The sequence below is a fragment of the Sus scrofa genome, chromosome 17 (assembly GCF_054392235.1).
Source record: "Sus scrofa isolate SSC_HxYL_T2T_F1_AM1 chromosome 17, Sscrofa_HxYL_maternal_Yorkshire_Landrace_v2.0, whole genome shotgun sequence".
NCBI lineage: Eukaryota > Metazoa > Chordata > Mammalia > Artiodactyla > Suidae > Sus > Sus scrofa.
In genome coordinates this window covers 70,573,506-70,599,652 of record NC_139399.1, presented here as the reverse complement: position 1 = coordinate 70,599,652, position 26,147 = coordinate 70,573,506, and the positions used below count along the sequence as shown (strand labels likewise).

The following is a 26,147-nucleotide window of genomic DNA, read 5'->3' as shown; positions in this document are numbered from 1 at the left end:
GCTGCACCAGCTGTTTATTGGGCCCTCGCTAGGGGCAGGGAGGGCCGGCCCCTTCGGGAGCGGCGCGCGGCGCGGGGCGGGAGCTCCCGTCTCGGGCCCGGGGCCCGAGGCCCTGGGGGTGGGCGGCGCGGGCTCTCAGCAGGCGAACTCCTAGGAGTCCCCCGTGGCCCCGGCACGCAGCGCGAAGAGCTTCTCCCAGCAGGTGGCGACGGCGTCCAGGGCGCGCAGCAGGAGCCTCCTCCGGCCGCCCCGACGCCGGACAAGGCGCGTCTCGGACCGCCGGCTGGGCTGTCGGGACGTGTCGGTCAGGGAGTATGCACGGACCCCACCCCGCCCCGCCCGCTCTTGTCCAGCCCCCGAGGGAAGGGGGTCGCCGTCCGGTCAGCGGGCCCAACAGGAGTCCCCAGAACCTGGGGCCGTGGGAGTGAGTGGGCTGGGGATCCGGCCTCGCACGCGCTCAGGGACGCACACCTGCCGCAGCGTCCAGCAGTGGCGCCGCATCACCGCCTCGGTGCGCACGGCCACGGTCCACGCCGCTTTCTCCAGAGCCCCGCGGCGGCCCCCGGCGACAGCCCCACGTAGGGTCTGACCCAGGGCCACGATGGACAGTAGGATATTGTGCTCCTGGGGGTGGGGGAGGAGAAAGCGTGCTGGGGACGAGCCCTACAGGGAGCCCCAAGGGAGGGGGGGGGGCCCACGGGCTGGGGGCGGGGCGTCTCCATACCTTCTGGGCGCCGCAGGAGGCTCCCACCCGCCCCTGCCTTCCGGAGGCCGCGGCTCCAGTCAGGTTTTTCTGAATGAAATGGTGTCTGGAGCCCGACCCGGCCCCTTCGGCCCCTGGCCCCATCCACCTCACTGCGGCCTGCAAGTCCTCGAAGATGACGGCGCGGTAGTGGTGGAGCACGTCGGGGACGCTGCAGGAGCGGAGCCCGGCCCGGCCCGGCCCGGCCCCCAGCAGCGCCAGCAGGAGCACCCACAGCGCGGGCTTAGGGGGCCCCTGCAAAGGATAGCGCGTCACTCCGTGGAGGGCGCCTCTGCCCCTGCAGCCCCGCAGGCTTGCCCACGGGGGGGGGGGGGGCTCTCAGCTGCTTAAAAAGAGACGTCGCCGGCGGTTCTGCAAAGGCTCCAGGCATGGGCCTGGCAGGCTTAGGGAAGGGCACACAGCAGGCCTGCAACCTGGACAGCACGAAGGTCTTGCAGAGATGGGTAAGGACGCAGGACTCTGCAGTCCCACACACTGGATGCTCTAGCTGGCGCGGGTGTGAGGACCCAAGTGCCCACAAGACTCAGCAGGGCTGACCTAGGTCTGGGCTACAGCAGGAAGTACCCTCTGCACAGCCTTGCCCCTGGCCATGCCAGACCCCCACCACTACCCCCGGCATCTCTCACCTCCTGGGGCCACAGCAGTGGCTGCAGAGCTGTTTGCCCAGCCTTCCCCACAGCAGAGGGCAGAACCCATCTGCTCCCTCCACAGCCGGGCAGCTCCCGCCTCCCGTCGTCAACTGCTCAGCTACAACCACCTCTGAGAGCCATGGAAGCTGGGGTTCCCCTGTGCCCCCAACCCAACCAGGACAGGGGTGAGGGCCTAGGGCTCAAGGCCACACCCCTTGGGAAGGGGAGGGCTTGGGGAACGCCAAGGGGAAGGGAGGAAGGGGGGCACCTGACACCCCACCAGACATTCCATTCACAGGCCTCCCCCTCCCCCAGAATGGAGGGACCCGGCTCACAGGGAGAAGCCCACCCCCATCCAGAAGCCCAAACATCAGAGAAAGAGCAGCTTGTCCTCAGGCTCCCAGCCTCCAGGCTGGAGTCAGACAGCAACTGGAACATTAATCATGTGAACCCAGCGAGACCCGGGACTCAAGACAACAGACTCTGCTTCCCGGCCCTGGCAGAGAAGCCTGGCCTTGCAGGACTGGGCCTGGGAGTCCGCGGGGGGCTTCTTCTGCCCGAGGCGCCAAAGCACTGGCCAGAAGAGCAGATGCAATTAGCTGCAGCCCCTTCTGGAAACCCACCCTCCCAGACACACTAGGCAGGACGGCCAGTTCAGTTACCCCCTCCGCCTGCGGAGGCTCAGAGATCCCAGTGAGAACAAGAGCTGGTGGTGCTGGAGGTCCAAGTGGGGTAGGGCGACTGCCCGGGGGGGCCTGGGAAGGCCAGTCCAGCCTACGAGGGCCCGGTGGCCCCAGCACCAGACCGGTGACTCTGCCGACACTGCCGGGAAGGTCGGGCAGGAGCGCCCAGGGCCAGGCTGCGGCGGTGGGAACCAAGGGGGATTTCCCGGTGGGGCACAGCGGGGCTGCTGAGCCACCCCTGGTCTGTGCACGCTCCCTGCCCCTTGGCCAGCGTCGGCCCCCCCAGCCCGTGTCCCGCAGCTGCTCACCATGGGCCTCTCAGGGTCAGGCCCTCCCTCACTCCCGCCGCTGGGCCTCGGACATGCTCCTGGGATCCTCAGGTGGGGGCTGCGGCTGCTACTCCAGGTCCTGCTCCAAGCCTGGCCACCAGGGCTTCCCTGGATGGGCTGGAGCAGGAGGACGAGCGGCAGGCGGACCAGGCTTTTGAAGTTGGCTCCTCCGAGCAAAGGAGGGAGGGAGGACGAAGGAGGGAGGCCCCAGGATCCCAGCCCTGCCCCCTCCCTCTCCCCACCCCTATCCAATCGCTTCTTCAATTAACCTGACCCTGGAGCCCAGCCCCAGCGGGCTGTCTTCCCACCCAGCAGATCTTGGATTCAGCTGTCAGCTCCGCGGAGGACGGAGGACGGGGCAGGGCGCTTGGGGGGCCAGAGTGCAGCACAAGGCCGGTTGGCAGGGAAGGGGAACCCAAAGAGGCAGGGGGCTGCCCGCGCCCTCCCCGGGGGCCCTCCTCAGTGGTCAGCAGGTGCTGCCTCTTCCAGGAACCCAGCGCCAGGTGAGCAGACTTAACCCTCCGGCCCCCAGCTACCCAACACTCCGTCCGGGGGTCCTGTCCCAGCAGGTCTCAGGCCTGGGACTTCCCGGGTTCTCTGCTGGCCCAGCACTCAGAGGTGCCTCCCGCTGCTCCCCTCCTGGGCCAAGGGGGTCTTTTGCTGGGGAGGTGACCTTGGCTAGACTTGAAGCAGAACTGAAAAGGGCAGATGAAAACCTACGGTCTGGCTTTCCCAGGGAGAGGAGACTTTCCTCACCACCCCCGGCACAGGGAAAGCCACCCGCAGGCAAAAAAACACAAAGATGACACTGGCGGGTGGACAATCCAGATGCTCTGGAACCTCCTGAGGGCCCTGAGGGAAGCCTCACCTGGCCTAGGTCAAAGGAAGTGCCCGGAGGAGCCACAACCCACCGAGGGCACAGAACTACCAGCTGCCCTGTGGCCACAGCTCTTCCTGGGCCCCGGCTTCCAACAGGGGCAGGCTGCCTTTCAAACTCTAATAAAGGTGTCGGGACTCACTTTTCAGTGTTGGGGCTGGACCCTTACCACCTCCTCCAAAAGGGATCAGAAGAAACTCCGGAGTCTCAGTGAAATCACCCAGGAGCCGAACCTCCTGCAGAGCCCCCCAGGACCAGCCCCACTCAGGGTGAGGGGAAAGATTTCTGGGGTCACAGACTATCTGTGAGCAGGGCCAGGCCAGGCACTGGCAGTTCCTGACCCCACAAAGGGATGGTCCCATCCCTGGGGCTGGCTGTGTCCCTGTGGCAATTAGAACACGGTGGTGGGGGAGGGGGGACGGACCCCGCAGGTAGGCCCAGGCGCTGACATGGAGGTGTGGCCATGGCCCGAGGGCTCAGCCACAGGTCAGGGACCACTGCCATCTCAAGGCACCCCTCTGGGAGCTTCTCTTACTAGTCTGTGGAAACAACTGTCAGCTGCCCTTCTGGTCCCCACCCCCCCCCACCTCTTGTCCTTGGCCCACAGCCTCTGGACACCCCGGGACCCTGGCCAGACGTCTACAGCCACAGCCAAGACCCCGACTTCCAAGGGAACTGGCTAGTTTCCCACTGAATACACACGAAGGGACCCAGAGCCCCAAGTCTTTATCCTCAGGGAGAAAACATGCCATCGCCCAGGGCATGAATGCGTCTTCGGTCTAGAGAGGACGGTTACGAGTGCCATTGGATAAAATTCGCTGACTACAGATGAGCAAACATGAACTCACCTGCAAATGCGGAGCCCCTCTTAGCGGTGGTGCGCACACCAAGCCCCCCCACCCCCCATCCTTCAGGGCGCCAGGCCTATCTGCGCTCCGGAAAGTCGCCACCCGCAGGGCACTGAAGTCACCAGGACAGCCAGGCCCCAGCTGTGCCTACACGCGGCTCCTGCCCAGAATGTGCCTTCCACGTGCTTCCAATGGCCCCGTCCAGTGGGCCACCCCAGGGAGGGCCCGGAGCACACCTGCCAGCCGCTGACCCAGCAACTACCTAGAAAGCCTTTAATTCGAGAGCAGGCCGGCACGCCCCCTGCCCGCCCCCCAGCCCGGCCCCGGCGGCTCCCCCAGCGGGGGCAGAGCAGTCAGAAGGGGTTCCGGATGCGGGCTGCCACGAGCACGAGGATCTCCCCGATCTTCCGCTGCCAGTTGGTGATGTCCTTGGACGTGGCGCACCACAGCTCCCCGTGCCGGGGCTCGGCGTTCTCGCAGCGCCGCCTCACCTCCTCCCGCTGCTCCTGCAGGGAAGCAGGGGCGCCTGAGCAGGGCCCCCCCGCCCCGGCCGCCCGGCCCCCGCTCGGCTCAGGGCAGCCCCTCTGCCTGGGGAGCAGACCTGACGAGGCGCTTCCCCGGGGGTGAGCCCCGCGTCCACATCCCGCGAGGACCCAGGAGGGCCGGGCTCCGGGGGGGCGCCTGCCCCGCAGGACAGAATCACCGAGGCACAAGGACGACCCTCAGGCCTCAAGCTCCAGCCCCATTACTAGCGCGACCTCGCGCCCCCGCCACAGGAACGCGTGAGAGAACACCGCCAGGCCGCTCCAGGTGGCGCAGACATCCACGCCGCGCCGCAGGCTGGGCGGCTCTGGGGCTGGAGACGGAGCGGCCTCGGAGCCGTCCCGGCAGGCGCCTCACCTCCGTGCCATGCTGCAGCTCAAACTTGTAGAAGAAGGCCCAGGCGTCCCCCAGGTCTGAGTCGATCTTCACCGTGCGGTGGAACCACTCCCTGGCCTTGGTGATCTTGCGTTCGCTCCAGAACAGCCTGTCGGAAGCAGAGGGTGGGGCCCAGGCGGGCGTCCTCAGGGGGGGTCCGAGGACAGCCTGGGGCCTTGGCGGGGGGCGGGGGGTGTGGGGGGGTGGTCGAGGAGGGGGAGGCCCCGCTGCAGCAGCGCAGGGCTCAGCCCGCAGACCGCCAGCCTCTCCTGAGGCCTGGCTGCCTGGGGCTCCGCCAGGCCACTAAGCGGAACCACCCTTCCAGAAGCGCCTGACCAGGGAGCTCCCGCTGTGAGGCCATGGGGTAAGGAATCAACTGCAGCAGCTGGGGTCGCTGAGGAGGCACGGGTTTGATCCCCAGCCCAGGGCAGTGGGTTAAAGACTCTGGCGTTGCCACGGCTGCGTCAAAGGTCACAGCTGCAGCAGGGATTCAGTCCCTGGCCCTGGAATTTCCATATGCCGCGGGTGCAGCCATCTAAAAAAAAAGTCTAACCAAAGTGTTTCTTTTGGTTGTTTTTGACCACCCCAAAGCGCTTCTTAAAAATAAACAGGAGTTACCATTGTGGCTCAGCGGGTTAGGGACCCTACGTAGTCTCACTGAGGATGCAGGTTTGATCCCTGGCCTTGCTCAGTGGGTTAAGGATACGGCCGGCTGCAAGCTGTGGTATAAGTCACAGATGCGGCTTGGATCCAGTGTTGCCATGGCTGTGGTGTAGGCCAGCAGCTGCAGCTCCGAATTGACCCCTACCTAGCCTGGGAACTTTCATACGACACAGATGTGGCCTTAAAACGAAACACACACACACACACACACACACACACACACACACACACACACACACACGAGTTCCCTGAGAGCTCAGCAGGTTAAGGATCCTGAGCTGTCACTGCTGTGGTGCAGGATCAATCCCTGGCCTGGGAACTTCTGCATGCCGCAGGCACAGCCAAAAAACAAAAAAACCCAAAAAACCCCCACCACTCACACGGAGCAAGAACCTCAGACTCCTTTAAATTGTTTTCCTTTGAGCCAAGTACCAGGAGAGAAAGCCAACCCCACAAAACATCAGACCACGGCCCTGACTGGGGGAGTGAAGTGCAGTCTCCTCCAGCCCCTCGGTTCTCACCTCCTGGGACATTTCGCCTCAGGAGGCAGCTCCAGCAGGAGCCCAAAGCCAAAACAGAGAACCTGGGCCACAAGCAGACACGCCTGAAAACCAGACCCGGAGAGGAGCCCTGGGGTCCAAAGCCAGACCGGGAACCCAGGGAGCTGTCCCCACAGGCCAGCGAGGGCGGGAAGGCAGAGGGGGGGCTGCCCGCCTCCACCCAGCTCCCCCGCCAGAAGCACCAGCGCAAACCCTTCAGGCAGCTGTTTCAGGCTGGGCTCAGCTTCGAAAGGAATCACTCCAGGCTCTGATAGCCTGATTGTTTTTTAAGCCTTGCGGTATTCTTAATTGCTTGGTGTTAGATAAACTGTGATTTAAAGAGCACAAACCCAGATAGCAGCACACAGCACCAGCCTGGGAACAGCGGGAAGGAACCTGTTTACTTTACAAAGCCTTTTATGAGGTTTTATGGCAGCCCTATCGGAGTGTCACGCACAAGTCACCGTGGGAGCCCTGGGAGGGCCCAAGCTGGGCCTCTGGGGCCTGCAGGAAGCCCCAGGCGCAGTGCCTCCCCTGCAGCGGGGCGGAGGAGCCGGGCAGAACCTGAGCAGGGGGGCCCAGGCTGCCCGGGATCCCGTCAGGCAGGGACAGCACCTGGGAGCTCCCCGGCCCACACCCCCTCACGCGGGGGGGCGGGGGGGAGAGCCTCGATGACGACGATGATGCTTCCAGCCCTTCCACCCCGCCACCTCCCAGCCCTGACCACACCCACCCTCTGCCCTGCACTCAGGTTCTGCTCCTCTCAGGCCCCTGTCCTTCGAGAAGGGAACAGAGACCCTGTGAGGTTAGGAGGGTCTCAGGCCCTGCACACACTGGCCTCAAGCTCACCCAGTCCTTTCAAGGCCCCGAGCTCCCTCTTTCCACACGTCTCGTCTCGACGGGGCCTCTGACCCAGCACCCCACAGAGCCGCCTCCCCTGGCCCTGGAGGCCAGGTCCCCTGAGGACAGGTGGCTCCGGCAGAGTCGCCTCCACACCCCCGGGGACATGGGCTGGGCCTGGCCACAGGCCCTGGATTGTTCCTGGGCTGCAGGGGTCAAAGGGCCTGCCTTCTCACCCTAACCCGATGAAAGCAATGTTCTTGCTTACAGCCCTTTGGACCAAGGGAGGCTTGCTTATAACTTCAGTTCTCTGAGGACCAGCGTCAGCAAGCCTGTGCCTGTCCTGCAACCCACGGGACCCACAGGAACAAACTGAAAAGTGGCAGAGACGGCAAGAGCAGACCCACGAGAAGGAACGAGGAGAAGGAAGGCAGGTCAGGGATGAGCAGGCAACCCAGGCCCATGCGGCCTCTGACTGGGGACGTGCTCCATGGTGGAGCTGCGGGGGCCAAGGACCAGGGGAGCCCACCCTCTCCCAGGGACCAGGAGGCCCCGGCAAGGTGCTCAGAAGCACCACAGGGACCCTACTCACTTGGCCACAGCCAGGAGCACGTGGGGGTCGTGCTCACACTTCTTCAGGGCATCCACACTCTTGGTCTTCCTCTGGGGTCTCGCTTCCAGGAAGATGGCTTCGGACCAGAGGACCCCTAAAATCCATAATGCAGACAACCCACCCTGCTTTCAGAAACATGCCCATCCACACACAGGCTGCCCGAGGTCAGCCTTTGAACGTTCTAAGCCCAGTGTCCACAGCTACGCCTCCTGCACATTTGGGGAGAACAGCAGGGGCCAGCGGCACCGCCCACCCCCCACAGCCAGCAGCCCAGGTGGCACAGACAGGACAACTTTCTGGGGGCAGGGGGGCCGGAAGTCCAAACACCTCTAAGGTTTCATTCCCACTGACTCTGTGACTTCGCAGCTAAGAATTCACGGTCACAAAACCATCGGAAGCGCTACCACAGACCCGCGCAGGGCCACAACCCAGGGGTGGCTATCAGACTACAAACAGACCCCCCCTCCCGGGAGGGGGACGGGGGGGGGGTCACACACCCAGACAGCTCAGTGAAGCCACTAAGGAACGTACATTCTTGAAGATTCAGTAACAGTGAAAAACTCTCACAGATTTAAAAAAGGAACAAGGAGTTCCCGTCGTGGCGCAGTGGTTAACGAATCCGACTAGGAACGATGAGGTTGCGGGTTCGATCCCTGGCCTTGCTCAGTGGGTTAAGGAGCCGGTGTTGCCGTGAGCTGTGGTGTAGGTCACAGACGCGGCTCAGATCTGGCGTTGCTGTGGCTGTGGCGTAGGCCGGTGGCTACAGCTCTGATTCGATCCCTAGCCTGGGAAACTCCACATGCCACGGGAGTGGCCCAAGAAAAGGCAAAAAGATGAAAAAAATAAATAAATAAATGAAAAATAAAAAAAGGAACAAATCTAGGAGTTCCCATTGTGGAGCAATGGTTAAAGAATCCGACTAGGAACGATGAGGTTGTGGGTTTGATCCCTGGCCTTGCTCAGTGGGTGAAGGATCCGGCGTTGCCATGAGCTGTGGTGTAGGTTGCAGACGCGGCTCGGATCTGGCGTTGCTGTGACTGTGGTGCAGGCCGCCAGCTGTAGCTCCGATTAGACCCTTAGTCTGGGAACCTCCATATGCTGTAGGTGCGGCCCTAGAAAAATCAAAAAGATTAAAAAAAAAAAAAAAAAAGAAAGGCACAAAACTAAACACACAGTATGATTGACTTTGTAAAAACACGAACAAGCTAAGAGCAGGAAGCGCCGAGTACTAGGCTTACAGGTGATTTCTGTGTCGCCTTTTTTGCTCCAAATCAGTTTATATACTGCATGTGCATTAACCTATCTGTGATAAAATAGTGAACATTAAATCCTAAACGGCAAAGAAACGGTGGTGGAACATGAGGCCAAACTCCCCACACTGAGACTTTCGTTCAATCACCTCAAAGACCGAGTTTACGGAAACTTCTGACGCAAAGACGGACGCAGAGCACAGACACCGCCTGCGGCCCCTGCAGCCCGCACCCCAGGAGCTCACCGGAGCTGGGGCACTCCTGCAGCGCCTTGGCCATCAGCGTGCTGGCGATGTTCTTCAGGCCCGCACGGTACTCCAGCCTCACGGACTCCAGCCTGAGAGAGAAGCCGGCGGCGGCAGCGGGGGGGGGGGGGGGGGGTGTGTCAAGCAGCAGCAGCCCGACCACAAGCCCAGACGCAGTTCTGGAAGCTCCCGGGAAGCCACAGCAGCTGCGCTTCCCCGCTCTGCCAAGTGGGGCTCGTCCACCAGGGAAGGGAGACGCTGGGGTCCCCACGACCAAGCTCAGTGGCAGCTGCCCTGGAGGTGGGGACCTGGCACCCCCACCGAGGTGCAAGAACGAACAAGCGGGGAGGACACACTGGTGTGCTGTCACCGAGGCCCGCCTCGGCCCCTGCGCACACGTTCCCAGGGACAGAGGGCCACCCTCACGGGCAGCCTCCTGTCCTCCCTCAAGGCAGAGTCGCCTCTTCCGAGGAGCCCGTTCCCGGCGTCATCCGCCCCCGACGCCCCCCCGCCCCAGGGCACACGCTGCACCGCGTCCGCTCTCTCCGGCCCGGCTGAGCCCGCCTGAGGCAGGGCCAGGACTCCACAGGCGAGCGCCCGCCACTGCCCCGCGAGGCCTGAGCGGGACACGCAGCACCGAGGCCTCGGGCAGCTTGCTGAGGGGCACGGGACGCTCACCACAGGCCGGGGTTCTTCGGGTTCTTCAAGCGGGACTTCTCCAAGATGGCCCGGGCTCGGGTCAGCTGCCCGATCTTCTCCTCCAGCCGGGAGAGCAAAAGCCACAGGGGTGTGGAGTGGGGACATTTCTTCAACTGCGGCCAACAGACACCAGCGGGACAGGGCTCAGCTGGTGTCTGAAGGGGCCGGGATCAGGGCTGCCTGTGCCCAGAGAGCCAGCCACTTCAGGCCCCGGGGGGCGCCCGCGCACGCGGGTGTGGACTCTGCAGCCTGGGCGTGACGTGGGCCGCAGCCCGCCACTCGGCTGGCGCAGCACAGCCGCGTGTGCAGGGCCTGAGCCCACCCCTCCTCCAGCTGGGGCTCCGCAAGGGCCGCCGCCCCCGCCCCCGAGGGGAGGCGCTCTGTCGGCAGCCGGCCCGAGGCTCACCCCCTGGTTGTAGGCTTCCCGCGCCTTCTCCATGAGCTCCTCCTGCTCCTCGATCTGCCCCTTCATCATCCAGAGCTTGGGGAAGTCCTCGTAGTGCTTCAGCGCCTCCTCGCACAGCTCCTGGGCGGCCGCCAGGTTCCCCAGCACCCACTCCAGCTTCACAGACTTCATGAACACCTGGGGGGACGGCGTCAGGCAGCACCTCCCCGGGCGTGCCCGCCCACGGCTCACCCCGCGAGCTGTCCACCCGGCCGCACGCACGCGCTGCTGTAAGCGGGCTCCTGCCCCTTGGAACGGGCCGGGCCACACACACGACTGCACTGCAAAGCTGAGCGCGCCGAGCCAGCTTCGCGTGCCTGCGGCCTCCGTCCCCCCTCCCGCCCCCGAAGCGGGCGGTGGGGCAGCTCTGCTCACCCGGGCTGTGGGCGCGCTGCTCCGCGCCTTGGCCAGCAGCCGGCGGGCCCGCTCATACTCGTTGTTCTCGGATTCCAGCTTCACGGCCGCCAGCCAGATCTCCTCGCTGTTGGGGTTGGCCTGGGGGCAAGCACAGCAGTGTCGCAAAGGGAGCAGGGGGACTCTGCAGCGAAAGCAGCCAGCCTGGGGGCCGGACCAGGCCTCACTCTGCAGCAGGACCCTCTGATCCAAGCCAGAGGGTCCACCAGGCAGCGCCCGGCCCCCAAACGCCGACCTGCCCACAAACGAGGCCGCGTGCCCACGGGGACAGACGCAGCCTCCGTGGCTGCCGGCAGGGCCATCTCCCCCAGGACCCACCCCCGCTTGCAACCCGCCTGCGATCCACCCCACACCCCTGGTGTGAGGACGCGGGCCGGACGCCAGGACGCCTGGGGCTTTGGCATGGCGTGGAGGCCCCCAGGGTTGGGACCCAGCCATGTGCAACCCAGTCCCGCAGACACGTGGGCGGTGCCCTCAGCCTCCAGCAAACACAGCCACCTGCTGGCCACACTCGGCCTGGCCGGGCCACAGGCCTGCCCAGCAGCCCCACAGGGACAGGTGAGGAGAGGAGAGCGCCTGGCGGGAGACAGGCAGCTGAGCACCTGCAGCACTGAGCGCCCTCAACAGGCAGCTGAGGGCAGGAGGTGCCGTCCAGGCCAGTCCCTTCCCTCAGCGTTCACTCAGGGACACGCCAACTTTACCACGTTAGCCTGGGTGACGACACATCGACATGTGCACAGCACGCTACGGTTTGTAAAAACCTGTGTTGCAAACCGCTGCCTGATACTGTGTTGTCATAAAGTATTAGGATATCACACGTGACGACAAAAATCAAGCCCTTAAAAAAAAAACGTCCAACAAGCCTGGCCGGCTGCAGCAGTCTGAACGCAACTCCACCCGCCCACGGGCCTGGCAGCAGCAGGAGGCCCCCGTGCGACCCCGAGGCACACGCCCTGTGCTCCGGGCATGGGGCACAGGCCTTCCTCCTGCAGGCGCTGGGCAATCGAACGTCACGCGGGAGAGTGGTGGTCCCTATGCCCTCCCGTGGGAAGTGTGCCCCAGCTGCTGCTCCACCCCGCCCGCCTCCCCGTGCTGTGTTCTGGAAGAGTGAGCCCGTGGTCACTGAGTGGCAGCAAATGGGAGGAAGGTGTCCGTCGCCTGGGCCCCATCTGCCTGCAGAGCTCCCTGACCACACACAGCCCCTCCGGGGTCAGCTCCTGTCCACGGGCAGGGGAAGGGCTTTGCAGAGGGCCCGGGACACCGGCGCCCTGGGGCCTCGGCCAGCCCCTCGAGGCACCCCTCACCCACCTGGAAGGCCAGAGCCAGGATGCTCCTTGCTGCAGGCACGTCCCCCGCAAGCCACTTGGACTTGGCACCCATGAGCCACAGCACCTCCGCTTTGGGGCAGTGGGCCACCGCCCTCTGCAGCAGGGCCTCCAGGGACTCCCTGCGAGACAGAGGGCTCGGTCACCAGCAGGGCACGCAGGCCGCCTGCAGCGGGCTGCGGGCACTGAAGAGACAGTTACTGCTTCAAAGTCCGGCGCTGTAAATGATTCACTAGATCTTTACGACGGGGAGAGTGTGGGGAAATCGCCTCTCTCCACAAAGGCTCTAAGCTCAACTACTGAAGAGGGCGCCACAAAGCAGCGCATTGTTCAGTCCGAGCCTGGCGGAGGGCTTCTCAAGAGAGTCTTTCACAGCCGCGAGTCTGGGAGCATGATAACTCCGCGGCCTGGGCGACGGGCCTTTTCATCTCTAACCGCAGATCGGCCAATAAAGATTACGACCCGAGTCTACTCTTTGGCATCAGAGAAACTGTCTTCTGGAAGGAAGTTATCTTAGGTCACTACTGAGCAAGAAGCCCTCCAGCCGGGGGTTCGGGGGGAAGCCCCCAGCCTCAGGTGGCTCCCCAGCCCTGGCACAGACGACCTCCTGGGGCCTCAGCAGCAAGACAGAGTGCAGGCTGACACCAGAGCCAAGGCCCCAGGTCCCGACTGGTCAGCCTCTGAGCGGGCAAGACGCCAAGGGCGCCAGAGATGGGGGAGGGGACGGTCCTGAGGCCACATCCCCCAGGAGGGGCCCTGCTGCAGACTGGAACCTGTGCAGGGTGAAGCAGCAAGGTCATCTCAAAAGGTCCCCAAAGGAGTTAACCCCAAGACACACAGCAGCTGGTGGTGGGGGAGGGAACGGGGCTTCGGCAGCGGGTCTGCAAAGACACGCTCAAGACCAAGCCTGAGCAACGTCACAAAGAAATGGGCTCAGAACTCCCAGCTAAACCCGGGTGGGATCAGCAAGGCCCGGGCACTGGGACGGCCGCAGAGGGCCCGGCAGAGGCTGCCCGCTAACTCCAGATGTTGCAACATCTAATTCAATCAGCAGTTACAGCCAACGAGGCAGACCCAAAAGGTGTTTTCAATTAAAGAATACAACTGAAGAAAATTGTCAAGGACCTCCTCAGAGCACAAAAAGCAGCGCAAGCCCAATCTAGCACGGCTTAAATGAAAAACACGCCTGGGCCTCAATGCCGCACCGCCCACACTGCCGAAGCCAGCGCTGGCACAAACGTGGGGCCTGAGGCTCCAGCCTCGCCCCCGGGACCCTCAGACCACCAGGCGTCCCTGGCTCAGCTGCCGGCACTTGGGAGGAGCCTTTAGTGCCCCGGCTGCTCAACTGTGAAAGAACAGCAACGCTGTCGCAGAAGGTGCCATCAAGATAGCCCCGGCTGCAGTGTTCCAAATGCCACAGGAGCTTCTGCCCCTCGCCAGATGGCTGGCCCTCGAATCGGGCCCTCGCCCACCCGTGGGGAGGTGGGGCCTAAACCCCGCACCCGGCACCCTGGCGTCTCGGGGGACGCTCAGGGCAGCAGGCGTACCTGGTGCCGTGGTTCTTCTCAAAGTAGGCAGCTCGCAGCCACACGCTCTTCTTGCTGGGGAAGACCTGCAGCGCGTAGGCGTAGATGGCTCGGGCGCACTCCAGGGCGTTGTGGGCCACACACTACGTACGGCAGAGAGAGGAGGGCGTGAGGGGCCCGCCCCCGACCCGGGAGCAGGGCACCCGCCAGAAACCGTGCAGTGGGAAGGTCTCCAGAGGGAAAGCCCAGCAGGACGGGGGCACCAACAGCAAAACGCAAGCAGGAGGGGCTGCGACGAGGCTGCCTGCTGGCCGCAGGGGCACCGGCTGCCCCACAGGCTGGCTCCCATTAAAAAATAAGTGTCGTACGTGTTCTCCATTTAAAAAGTTACGCTCACTGGAAATGTGTAAAACACTAAGGGAAACCAAAAGCCCACCCATCCCAACAGACCTGCCACAAACACTCCCGGGCCTCTAGGCCTCTTCTCCGGCCTCGCGTGATGTCAGCCTCGGTGCGCATCAAGGCGACACAAGAAAGCCAGTTGCTGCCTGCAGCAGTGCCCCCTGGGGGTCAGGACCCCTGGACAATCACAGGAAAAGGCTGGCAGCTGTCCTTACTGAGCCTCACGCAGGGCCGAGACCATGCCTGGCACAGACCTCACGCTGGCAGGTGCTGCCAGCGCTCCTGCACAGGAGGCGGCACAGCTCCAGGCGAATAAGAAGCCGCCAGAAGCAGCAGAACGAGGCTCTGCACGTGTGAACACCCACACAGCCTGGACCAAGAGCAGGTGTCCTGCAGGAGGGCTCCGAGCCACCCAGGGCCACCTGGCAGCCTGGCTGGGCCGTTAGCAAGCCTCCTGATTGCAAGGACATCCAGCTGGAAACAGGCAGGAAGCGGGGAAAAAGGGAGGTCTCCTCCTTCAGACCCGGGTCCCTGACTCAACCACCAGAGGCCGGGAACCCAGTGCAGGTGCGTCCTGACCAGGGGCTCCGGAAGCAGGCAGGACCCCACCTCAGCCGCCCACGAGCCCCCGGTTCCCCCTGTGACTTCCGACAAAGGCCCTGGAGGGCAGTTACAAAAAGGCCCTGGGGCCTATGTGGCCCCATGGGATTAAGTGACCGCTGCCCAGGGTCCAGGGTGTGGGTGTGTGGGCCGGGCCCACCCCCAGGGGGAGCTCTGGAAGAACTCCACGTTTCTAAGCACAAAAGGGCCTCGGTTCTTCCTGCAGAAATACAAGCACAGAAGAGAGTGGTGCCTGCTCCAGGCTAAGTGAAGAGACACAGAAACCAGAGTTTCAAAGGGCTTCAGAGTTCTGTACCCACAGCCCATCCCTGTGGGGTAGCGCCTGCCGTGGCCCCCAGTGCTGTCAACAGTGACGAGGAAGGTAGGATCAGAAGGGCTCAAAGAGTTCCCATTGTGGAGCAGTGGAAACGAGTCCGACTAGTATCCGTGAAGATGCGAGTTCAATCCCTGGCCCTGCTCAGGGGGCTGGGGAGCCAGCATTGTTCTGGCTGTGGTGTAGGCCAGCAGCTGCAGCTCTGATTTGACCCCTAGCTCTGATTTGACTGCTATAGGCCGAGAGTGCGGCCCTAAAAGATAAAAAGGACGGGGGGGGGCCTCAATGACTGGGAGTGGGGGCCCTTCCCCCTCTCACTGGAGAGGCTGGGAGCATCTTAGGTCTTTCTTACACTTTTCTGTCTAAAATGTCCCGTAACGAAAAGGCTTAAATCACGAGGGCAGGAATTCGGGCACACTCAGTGTGGTGGAGGCACCTGGGTCCCTCCCACGTGCTCACAGCCAGCTGCAGCCTGTGTCCCCAGACTGGAGGAGGGAGAGGAGAGCTCCCCACTGCTGCAGAACCCAACCGTCAACCCTACCTAGTAAAGCACCGAGAAAATCACCGCCTGCCAGATGCCGCGGTAACACCTGAGACAGGCCACCACTGTTGTTAACGGAGCTGCAAACGTTACAGGAGTCGCAGTGTCATCCCCCCCCCCAACGAAATACCCGCTAGTTACAAGGACACAGGAGTCGTCCAGTGGAGGGATCAGGAGACAGCACCTGAGCTGGACAGAGCTGAATGTGCCCCTGCTCGTGGACACGTCGCAGAGACCAAGGAAGCTGTGCCCTCAAAAAAGGCAGACCAGGAGTTCCCGTCATGGTGCAGTGGAGACGATTCTGACTAGGAACCATGAGGTTGTGGGTTCCATCCCTGGCCTCGCTCAGTGAGTTATGGATCCAGCATTGCCATGAGCTGTGGTGTAGGTCGCAGACGTGGCTTGGAGCTGGCGTGGCGTGGCTGTGGCTGTGGCTGTGGTGTAGCCTGGCAGCTATAGCTCTGATTAGACCCCTAGCCTGGGAAGCTCCACATGCCGCAGGTGCGGCCCTGAAAAGGCTGAAAAAAAAAAAAGAGAGAGAGAGACAGACCAAGAGAAACTAAGACCTCCCCGATCCCCCACCCAGGGCCCTCGGGGACCTAAGGCTATAACAACCTCGGGCAGCTTCTCAAGGGGAACACAGGTGGGTGCTGCCTTTTGCCAAAGAGTGAGGTCTGAGTAAGGCCTGCAGCTGACTTCCCGGCTCCATCTCGGACCTGACTCTGAGAGCCGTGTCGCGTCCTCTGTTAGGGACGCACACACTGCAGTGTTGACTGGGAAAGGGCCATCATGTGTGCAAGGCGCTCGAGTGGCTTGGGGGAAGGACAGGGGTGGTGGCCACACTCCCAGCCCTGCCACACTCCTCAGCATCCTCAAAGAGGGACACACAACTGAATCGCAGCCCGGAGCCACGGGCGCCTGGCAGGGAGTATGCTACGCCCACGGGTGCCAGCACGAGCATGTGCGGAGAATAAAAAAGCAAATGTAGGAATTCCTGTCATGGCTCAGTGGTGAACGAACCCAACTAGGAACCACGAGGTTTCAGGTTCGATCTCTGGCCTCACTCAGTGGGTTAAGGATCTGGCATTGCCGTGAGTTGTGGTGTAGGCTGGTGGCCACAGCTCCGATTAGACCTCTAGCCTAGGAACCTCCATATGCCTCAGGTGCAGCCCTAAATACACCAAAAAAAAAAAAAAAGTAAATGCGGCGTTTCCACTGCGGATTCAGTGTTGTCTCAGGTCACTGCTGAGGCATGGGTTCGAGCCCTGGCCTGGCACAGTGGGTTAAAGGACCCTATGCTGCAGCTTTGGCAACACCAGATCCTGTAACCTGCTGTGCCAGGGATGGGACCCTCACCTCCGTAGCAACGCAAAAGCCACTGCAGTCAACTCCCCCACTGGCAGGATCTCCTGTTCACTGATTTGAACCATTCCTCTTTTCTCTGGAAGTGCTCCAAGGCAACAACCTCAAAGTGGGCAAAAGCTTCGTGTGCAAATGCTTTCTGAAGAGCAATTTACAGCAGAAATCAAGAGAGGTGGAGCAGTGACGAGCTAGGACAGCTGGGTTCCCTGTGGCCCTGGACCTGGCTTGGCTCTAGCTCCAGCTTTGCACACAAACTTGGGTTTGTACAAAATGACGCAGCTTTACTGTTTTCGTTTGTTTGTTTTTTAGGGCCGCACCCGTGGCATATGGAAGTTCCCAGGCTGGGGTCAAATCGGAGCTGTAGCTGCCGGCCTGCACCACGGCTCAAAGCAACAGTGGACCCTTAACTCACTGAGCGAGCTCAGGAACCCGCATCCTCACGGATACCAGTCGGGTTTGCTTGAGCCATGACAGGAACTCTTTACAACTGCAACTACGTTCAAACATCAGCAGATCACAAAGACTTCCCAACTGCAGCCTGTCCCGCGAATAGACGCCAGGCCGTGTGGCCGACTCACACTGTCCGCATCTTCCATCCACGTGTGCTTCCGGTCCTCCTCCTCGATGCCGATGCCAATCACAGCACGCATGACCGCCTGGCAGGTGGCCACACTCCCAGCCTTGTCGCACTCCTCGGCATCCTGAAAGAGGGACACAAAACCAAACGTACAGCCCAGAGCCACAGGTGCCTGGCAGGATGCAATGTCCAATGCTGACACGGGCCCTGAAGGTTCTGATGCCCACACGGCCCTGGCAAAGCCTACCCTACTGCCTGGTCCACAGCTGCAGCCTCACCGCCACCCAGCAGACAAACCTCCACGAACACCTAAGCCATCCCGCCAGCCCGCATGACACAAGCACCTATTGGGAACAAAGCTCTACCGGAGGTCACTCCAGGCTGGGAGGGGCTCCCGTGCTAGGAAAGTTCCAAAGTGGCAGGGTCAAAGACAAGGTCATGCGCACGCACACTGCTGGCCTGGGGCTCAGGACTCAAAGGACGGAGCTGCGGGTGGAAGGGAGGAACCTGGGCTGAGACAGCAGCCTGGGGAAGGACCGGCCTCTGGGACAGGGGGTGGGGGCAGGCTGACCGGCAGAAAACACTCGACTTCAGGAAAGCAAATCTAGGACGAGCAGAGAGAAGACAGCTGTGGCTCCAGATGCAACACAAAGTGCTGCTGAAGCCTCGTGCGTCCAGAGGGGAAGGACCAGCGAGGGGGTGACAGGAGGTCACCAAAACGCCTAGCACAGTCTCTAGGAATTTAGGGCAAACCTCAGGATGCGGGAAGGGAGGGAAACCCTGCAGAGAGGGCAGAGGAAAGCCCAGCCAGAGGCGGAAAGCCAAGCAGGCAAGGATGTGAACCCGCGCTAATGCGGTCCCAGGCGCGGCCTGGCCTGCTCCCCGGCTCCTGAGGGCTCGAGTCTCGATGGACTGAGTTCCAGAAGAAACGGGAAGCAGGTGGGCCCGAAAGCAGAAGTTAAGTGACATTCAGCAGAGTCAGGCACACGGTAGGCACTAAACAAATGGTGACCTGCTCAGGAGGCACCACCCCTGAAAGTCATGCACTCTCTGCAGGACATTCTGGAAAACCACGTGCTAAACTTCAAACAAAGGTTAAACTGGGTTACAACGGAGGCGTGCGGATCCCGCGCAGCCCACTCTGGGGCGAGCAAGCAACGGCAGAGAATGAGCTTATCGACCCGCCGAACAGCCGGCTCGGGCTGCGTTTCCCTGCCGCGGGCACAGCCTTAGTGACGGGTTTGCAGGAAGGTGGCCTGAGAGCCACCAGGGGACAGGATGGCCACTGCTGGCCCCCGAAATCACTCCCCTGACGGGACGGAAATGCAGGCTGGCAGAACAGGCGGACGTGCTACGGCCAAGCAAGTGGCCCAAAGGGGTGCTGGGGTGGGACCAGGGCAAGGGCACCTGCTCGGCTCTGCCCGAAGACACCCCCAGGAGCTGCAGCTGCCAGCCACACCTGCCCTCCCCAAGGGCCGGAAACCCAGCTGGCAGGACACAGCATGGGTGACCCAGGGCAGTGAGGACTGGGACACGGCACCATCCGCGGGTCCCCCACACTGGCCGGCTCACCACCTGGGGACCAGGGAGGAGGCAGAGCTCAGAGTCGCTGAAGACCACGGAGGAATTCCTGCTGCGGCTCAGTGATAATGAGCCCAGCGAGCATCCGTGAGGACACGTGTTCTAGCCCTGGCCTTGCTCAGTGGGTTAAGGATCTGGCGTTGCTGTGGCTGTGGTGTAGGCCTCAGCTGCAGCTCTGATTTGACCCCCAGCCTGGGAACCTCCAAACGCCATGGGTGTGGCCCTAAAAAAAAGCAAAAACATAAACACAAAAAAGACCATGGAGCACTGAGCCCGTGAGACCAGGCGCAGGGAGAAGAGAGCGCCTGGGACCTGCTGTGCACAGGGCAGCATGAATGTGTGGAAAGAGCCTGAGTGAGGACTAGTGGGATGCTCCTGGAGGCACACCCCCAAGCCCAGGAGCAGCACCTATGCCCCCCGGGCCAGGGTGGGGACCCCAGGAGAGACCTGGCACTGAACAGAGCACATGGCGAGGCCACCTCCATGGGGAATCCATCCCAAGCCAGCCCACACCAATGAGTGCCCAGCTCCCCAGCAAATGCAGAGGCAAGCATGACCCCCAAAGGCCCAAAGTGTCCCCAGTGACAGAGGCACGCCCCGTCCCTAAAGCCAGAGCCTCAGTGACAGAGCCAAGCTCCATCCCCAAAAGGTCAGCGTGTCTCCAGTGACAGCCACCCTCCATCCCCCAAGCCAGAGCCCTCAGGAGCACCCAGCGGGACACACGCAGCACCTGCGACAAATCAGACGGCCGGGCGCGCAGAGACACAGGGGGGAGAGGTGCACAACAAGGGGCGACACCGACCAAACCAACCCAACGCGACGGAGGCGTCGGGGGGAGCAGACAAGGACACAAAACAACTAGCACAACGGCACTCGTGTGCTCGAACGTTACCTGGAGACAGGAAAAAAAGAAGGTTTTTAAAATGACCAAAATGCCTAGAAGTGCAAACCTCAGGATCTGCAACAAAAGGCGTCCTCGATGAGCTCAACGGCGGATTAGACGTCACAGAAGAGGAGAGGAGAGGAGTGGAACTCAGGTACAAAGCACCGAGCCAACAAGACGAAGCTGAGCGGCAAAGGAGAGCATCCTGCGACTGACCAGAGCAGCCGCGAGCTGAGCTCACACCGCACGCGCGGGGAGGACCAGGCACGCCGAGACCAGCAAGAAGCTGCGGCTTCCCTGCTGCCCTCCCACGCACAGGAGGGTCTACCTGGGTGAGCAGACGAGGAACGACAGGCATGCAGACTGGAAGTTAAGAAGTAAAACTGGCTTTGCAGATGGCGTGCTCTTCCACAGAGACAACCCCAAGAATCCACTGAAACTACTCCAATTTAAGAAACTATTTCAGCAAGGTCACAGCACATAAGATCCATTTTAAAAAATAAACTGTATTCCCATACACTAACAATAAGCAACTTAAAATGAAATAAAAAAACCTCTGTTCATAACAGCATCAAAGATAACACTTTAGGAGTTCCCTGGTGGCCTAATGGTTAAGAACTCGGCATCGACCCTGCTGTGGCTGGGGTCTGGTCCCTGGCCCAGGAACTTCTGCACAACTCAGGTGCAGCAAAACCAAGCAACCAAACAAACAAAAGCACTCTAGGATAAATCAAACAGAAGGGCAACACTAGTACACTGAAGCGTTTTCAGAGGTTTGTGTGTGTGTGTGTCCTTGTTTTTAGGGCTACATCCACAAAAGTTCCCAGGTTGAGGGTCAAATCAGAGCTGTAGCTCCCAGCCCACACCACACCCACAGCCACGCCAGATCCGAGCCGCGTCTGCAACCTACGATGTAGCTCACAGCAACGCTGGATCCTCAGCCCGCTGAGCAAGGCCAGGGATCGAACCCGCATCTTCATGGATGCTAGTCGGGTTTGCAACCGCTGAGCCGCAATGTGAACTCCTACACTGACATGTCACCGAGGACATTTTTAAGGAACTAAATAAATGGGGAGACATCTTACGTTCAATGGTCAGAAGACTCCCTGTTGTTAGGATGTTGGGAGTGCCCCCAAAACGCCCTCCCGACTCGGCGCGGTCTCTACCAAGTTCCAGCTGGCTATTGTGCAGAACCTGACAAGCTTTGTTTCGTTCTTTGCTTTTTAGGGCCGCACCCGCAGCACATGGAGGTTCCCAGGCTAGGGGTCGAATTGGAGCTACAGCTGCCGGCCTCCACCACAGCCACAGCCATGCCAGATCTGAGCCGTGTCTGCGATCTACACCACAGCTCACGGCAATGCTGGATCCTCAACCCGCTGAGCAAGCTGAGCAAGGCCAGGGACTGAACCCGCAACCTCATGGTTCCCAGTGGGATTCGTTTCCTCTGAGCCACAACGAGAACTCTGAACCTGACCAGAACCTCATGGTTCCATAGTTCTCTCTATGGATTGTCCCTGGGGGTAACTTACAGGAGGCCATGGCTCAGGGAGAAAAAGAAGAAAAGGAAGTTCCCATCGTGGCTCAGTGTTTAACAAATCCGACTAGGAACCATGAGGTTGTGGGTTCGATCCCTGGTCTTGCTCAGTGGGTTAGGGATCCAGCGTTGCTGTGAGCTGTGGTGTAGGTCAAAGACGCGCCTTGGATCCTGCATGGCTGTGGCCGTGGCATAGGCCCGCAGCTGTAACTCCGATTCAACCCCTAGCCTGGGAACCTCCATATGCCGCGGGAGCGGCCCAAGAAATGGCAAAAAGACAAAAAAAATAAAATAAAATAAAATAAAATTCACATGGAAACACCAAGAACCAAGCATAGGCGAACAGTCTGGTAAAGAACAAAGCAGGAGGACTCACACCTTACCCGCCAGTCTGAAAGCAGGACAGTGAGGTGCTGGCATGGACACAGACGTCCAGGCCAGCGAGCAGAGCTGAGCCCACAGAAATAAAGCTCTACACTTGGGACCAACTGGTCCCGTGCACCGGCACCAAGACGACTCGATGGGGAGGCAGTGGTGCCATGGCAACAGGACATGGACTTGTGAAAGGAGGAAGTCCAACTCTTTGAAGGCACGTGGTTCACAGGCCTAGATGTGAGCACGAAAAAAATCTTGGAAAATACAGGAGTCAATCTTTATGACCTCAGCTTAGGGAAGGTTTCTTAGATATGACACCTCTAAAGCAGGTATAACAAGAGAAAAAACAAAATTGGGCAACCTCGAAATTAAAGACATTTGTACAACAAACAATATCCTCAAGGACGTGAAAAGACCATCCACCAAATGGGAACAAATACTTGCAAGTCAAATAACCTAATAAATGACCTGTACCCAGGACACATACAAAACTCCCACAATGCAATAAAACTAGATAATAAATAATAAAAAGGTAAATAACCCAACACACTCAAAACCACTGAACCATACACTTTACATGGGTAAAACTTACGGAATGTTAATTACAGCTTAATGAACTGTTAAAAAAATGAAACAGAATAATTTAAAAAATGACCGGTTCACCATGAGCTGTAGGACAGCTTCACGTGGTCTAACAAGTGTGTGACTCCACCTGCAAGAGGGGAGTTAAAAAAACAGTGGACGCAAATTTTCCAAATTTAATAAAATGTATAAATCCACAGATCCAAGAAACAAAATGAACTTCACACACTTGAAAGATGAAAACAGCAAAAACAAGATAAATCACAATCAAACTTCTCAAAACCAATGATAAAGAAAAAATTCTTAGGGAGTTCCCACCATGGCTCGGCAGGTTAAGAACCCAGCTGGTATCCATGAGGATGTGGGTTCAACCCTAACCGCGCTCAGTGGGTTAAGGGTCCGGTGTTGCCGCAACGTGCAGCATAGGTTACAGTTCAGCTCGGAGCTGGCGTTGCTGTGGCTGTGGTGTCAGCCAGCAGCTGCAGCTCCGATTCAACCCTCAGCCTGGGAACTTTCATGTGCTGCAGGTACAGCTGTGAAAAAACAAACAAACAAACTGAAAGAGGAGTTCCTGCTGTGGTGCAGTGGGTTAAAGATCCGATATCACCACAGCTGTGGTGTAGGTCAAAGGTGCGGCTTGGATTTGATCCCTGGCCCAGGAACTTCCACATGTTGCAGTGTGGCCAAAAAATAAAAAAAATAAAATACCGAAAGAAAACACTGTCAACCTAGAATTCTACACCCAGAAAAAATATCTTTCAAAAACAAAGATGAAATAAAGACGGCTCCTTGCTGTAAAATTTGGTTGTGATGAATACTGTACAACTATAAATGTAATAGTATTCATTAAGCACTTAAAAAAAAAAAAAAAAAAAAAAGACGGCTCCAGACATCTAAAAAGTGGAGGCCCTGAGCTCCAGCCGGCCTCAGCTGCAGGCAACGTCACAGGTCTTTTGAGCAGGAGGTGATACCAGCTGGAAACCCCGGTCCACACAAAGGGTGAGCATATCAGAAAGGGCAGCAAGGTGGCAGGAGTTCCCGGCGAGGCGCCTCGGGAATAAATCTGACTAGGATCCACGAGGATGCAGGTTCGATCCCTGGCCTCGCTCAGCGGGTTAAGGATCCGGCGTTGCCGTGAGCTGTGGTGTGGGTCTGAAGACGCAGCTCAGATCTGGCGTGGCTGTGGCGTAGGCCAGTGGCCACAGCTCCAACCCGACCCCTAGCCTGGGAAACCCCAAAAAGACAAAAAAAAGGAAGAAGAAACGGTAACAACGTGTCTGACGGCACCACGTGAACAGAGCCGCTGCACCAAGATGACTCAATTTCGAGCAACATTCAAGGCACTGCCCCTGAGATTTTTAAAATGCGTGGAAACCCGGGAAGGGAGGAGAACCGAGGTACTGCTCCTGGGGAGCAGCAGCCTTGCGGCGACCCCCTGGGGAAGGGAGAGCTCAGCCCAGCAGGCGGGTGGCTCGGAGGAGGGCAGGCAGGACTAGGGCAGCAGGGGCAGGAGAAGGAAGGAGGCAGAGGTCAGGGACCACCTCCCAAGGCCGAGGGCCAGGGGGTAAAGCAGAGGGGCTGGCTCTGCCCCTCCACCCAATCAACGAAAAAAAAGCACGTTCCCTGGCTGTCCCCAAGACAGCAGGGGTGCTGACTGAGAAGGCTCTCAGAGGCCTCGTCAGCCACCGTCCACAGAAAAGGTTACCAGATGGGACAGAGTGACAACAGCCCGAGACCCCTCTTGTAGGTCGCCTTCTCCACTGGAAAAGCAGGGTGCCGCGGCGGAAGTCCACTGAGGCTCCCCCAGATGCACACAGGGCCCCGGCTCCATGGAAAGCCACAACACAAGGCCCTCTAAGGAAAGGCCACGCCGGTGCCAGCCCGCAGGCCCCACCTCCAGAGACTCCGGTGAGCAGGAGGGCACCCACCTTCAAAGCGACCCCGAGACCCCGCCCGCCGCCCGCACCTGGATCCACTGCTCCCGGTTGATCTCCACGCCGTTGGCCCGCAGGGAGGTGATGGCCCGGTCGATGATCTTCTCCACCATCTGCGTGTTCCCGTTGGCCTCCTCCAGCTTGGCAGCCGTGATCCAGATGTGTCGGTCGGTGGGGATGTTCTCGCGGGCCTTGTTCAAAACCTTGCGGGCATTCTCGTACGTCTCCAACCTCGCCAGGGCAAGCCAGAGCTGCAGGCAAAGAACCATGCTCACCGAGGCCCGCCGGGTCAGGCGGCCCCACGGGCCGCAGGGCGTGCACCTGATCCTGTGTGAAAGCTCCAGGGCCACCTGACAGAGCCGTGGGCGTGCGTGCGGTGGCACCTCCAGCTCATCGGACAGCCGTCCAGTTCTGCTTCTGACTCACGGAGTGACGCTGGTTACCGCCAAGAGGACAGGCTCTCGGTCCCACATTCCAAACACTGGCTAAAGGGGGACAGTGAGCCAGGCTCACCCGGGGTTGGGATGGAAGGGGAGCGGGCCGTGACTGCGGCCCTCACAGGAGAAGAGGACACGGGTGTGCGGCCGTCGGAGTTCTCACACCCCAGCTCTTGAATCTGCAATGTTTCATCACCAAAGTGTGTTTGGGCTCTACTCACTTTTACGTAAACAAATTAAGATTAATTTTGTTTGGAGAATTTCACAATACCTCTTTAGGGTAATTAAAGACATACTGGATATCAAAAAACCACAACTAAAAATCACTTCACAGAATGCTGTGAACCAGAAAGATTGAAACTAAAGGGATCCAACTAGCTCAGGCCAGGCTGGCACCAAGATGTACCAGTCTCTTCTGTCTCCCTCCACCCCTCAGGTCCCACTGTCGATCTCAGCTGAACTGGAAGGACTGGTCCCTGGGAGAGCTGAGCAGGGAGCCCTTGCAGCGCTCGGGGATGGGACTGGGGGAAGGGACTGGCCCGCGTGTCCGTCAGGAGCCCACCCTCACCCCCTCCATGCCCACTGGATGCCTCCTCTGAGGGCAGGGCCGCACCTCCACACTGGTGGGGCAGCACTCCACAGCTCGGCTGAGCATGATGCGAGCATCCTCAGGTTCTTCCAGCTCCACGGCTGCCTTCCACAAGCGAACGGAGTTTGGAACATGCTCAAGGGCTGGGGAAGGTCAGACAAGAAAGCAGGTCACAGAACAAGGAAGCGAAAAGCAGGGCACCGCGTCGCAGAGAAGGCTGCTGCCAACAGGGCCAGATGGTCTGTGCCCTGGGTGACAGGCCAGGGCTTCACGTGGGCCCCTAGGTCTGGGACAGACACAAATAAGATCAGCACGGGCATTGTGAATCAGCGAGCAAGACTGGCAGAGAGGGCCGTGGGTCGTCTCGATGCCCGTTCACAATGGAAAACCGACCTCAGAAAACCACGCGGTGCAGACAAGGCAATCGCCGCACGGGAAGGGCCAGCCACGCAGGCTGTGTGTGTGAAGAGTGTGCAGACGTTGTGGGAACAGGAGTTCCTGTTGTGGCTCAGTGGTTAACGAATCCGACTAGCAACCACGAGGTTGTGGGTTCGATCCCTGGCCTTGCTCAGTGGGTTAAGGATCCAGCATTGCCGAGAGCTGTGGTGTAGGTCGCACACATGGCTTGGATCTGGCGTTGCTATGACTGTGGTGTAAGCCGGTGGCCTCAGCTCGATTTGACCTCTAGCCTGGGAACCTCCATATGCTGCGGGTGCGGCCCCAGAAAAGGCAAAAAGACAAAAAACAAAAAATTTGTGGGAACAGAACACAAGGGACTCTGGGGCCCACACCTGCCCAGGATGTGCGCGT

General features: G+C 60.2%; 2 protein-coding genes across 5 annotated transcripts in view; both read right to left on the bottom strand.

The window, feature by feature from the left end:
• C17H20orf204 (chromosome 17 C20orf204 homolog) lies at positions 1 to 4,119 on the bottom strand. Its single transcript, XM_085003282.1, has 4 exons — positions 2,384 to 4,119; positions 725 to 997; positions 472 to 624; positions 1 to 288 (listed from the first exon to the last, which is right to left on the bottom strand). Exons 1-4 carry the CDS (start codon positions 2,384 to 2,386, stop codon positions 151 to 153), a joined length of 567 nt encoding a protein of 188 aa, XP_084859408.1. The 5' UTR covers positions 2,387 to 4,119; the 3' UTR covers positions 1 to 150.
• A 269-nt stretch (positions 4,120 to 4,388) lies between these two features.
• The window catches only part of PRPF6 (pre-mRNA processing factor 6), a 41,936-nt gene continuing 20,177 nt past the window's right edge, over positions 4,389 to 26,147 (bottom strand). For 2 of the 4 annotated variants that reach the window (XM_021077614.2, XM_021077613.2), the window contains exons 10-21: positions 25,362 to 25,480; positions 24,344 to 24,562; positions 17,424 to 17,546; positions 13,628 to 13,749; positions 12,064 to 12,202; positions 10,717 to 10,836; positions 10,303 to 10,479; positions 9,876 to 10,009; positions 9,198 to 9,289; positions 7,682 to 7,796; positions 5,030 to 5,156; positions 4,389 to 4,635 (exon numbers count right to left, since the gene is read on the bottom strand). In XM_021077614.2, the coding sequence (XP_020933273.1) occupies positions 4,483 to 4,635; positions 5,030 to 5,156; positions 7,682 to 7,796; positions 9,198 to 9,289; positions 9,876 to 10,009; positions 10,303 to 10,479; positions 10,717 to 10,836; positions 12,064 to 12,202; positions 13,628 to 13,749; positions 17,424 to 17,546; positions 24,344 to 24,562; positions 25,362 to 25,480 (1,640 nt within the window). In that variant the 3' untranslated portion in view covers positions 4,389 to 4,482. Of the gene's footprint in view, positions 4,636 to 5,029; positions 5,157 to 7,681; positions 7,797 to 9,197; positions 9,290 to 9,875; positions 10,010 to 10,302; positions 10,480 to 10,716; positions 10,837 to 12,063; positions 12,203 to 13,627; positions 13,945 to 15,118; positions 17,547 to 22,540; positions 22,838 to 23,564; positions 24,563 to 25,361; positions 25,481 to 26,147 lie in introns of those variants that run through there. The other 2 variants (XR_014832003.1, XR_014832004.1) reach the window with 2 other exon arrangements.

Excerpts from the sequence above, each read along its gene's own strand:
- C17H20orf204 (XM_085003282.1), bottom strand. Across the intron at positions 625-724 it reads CCTCCTGCGGCGCCCAGAAG|GAGCACAATATCCTACTGTC; the intron begins GTATGGAGACGC and ends CCCCACCCCCAG. Across the intron at positions 289-471 it reads ACTGCTGGACGCTGCGGCAG|CCCAGCCGGCGGTCCGAGAC; the intron begins GTGTGCGTCCCT and ends ACGTCCCGACAG.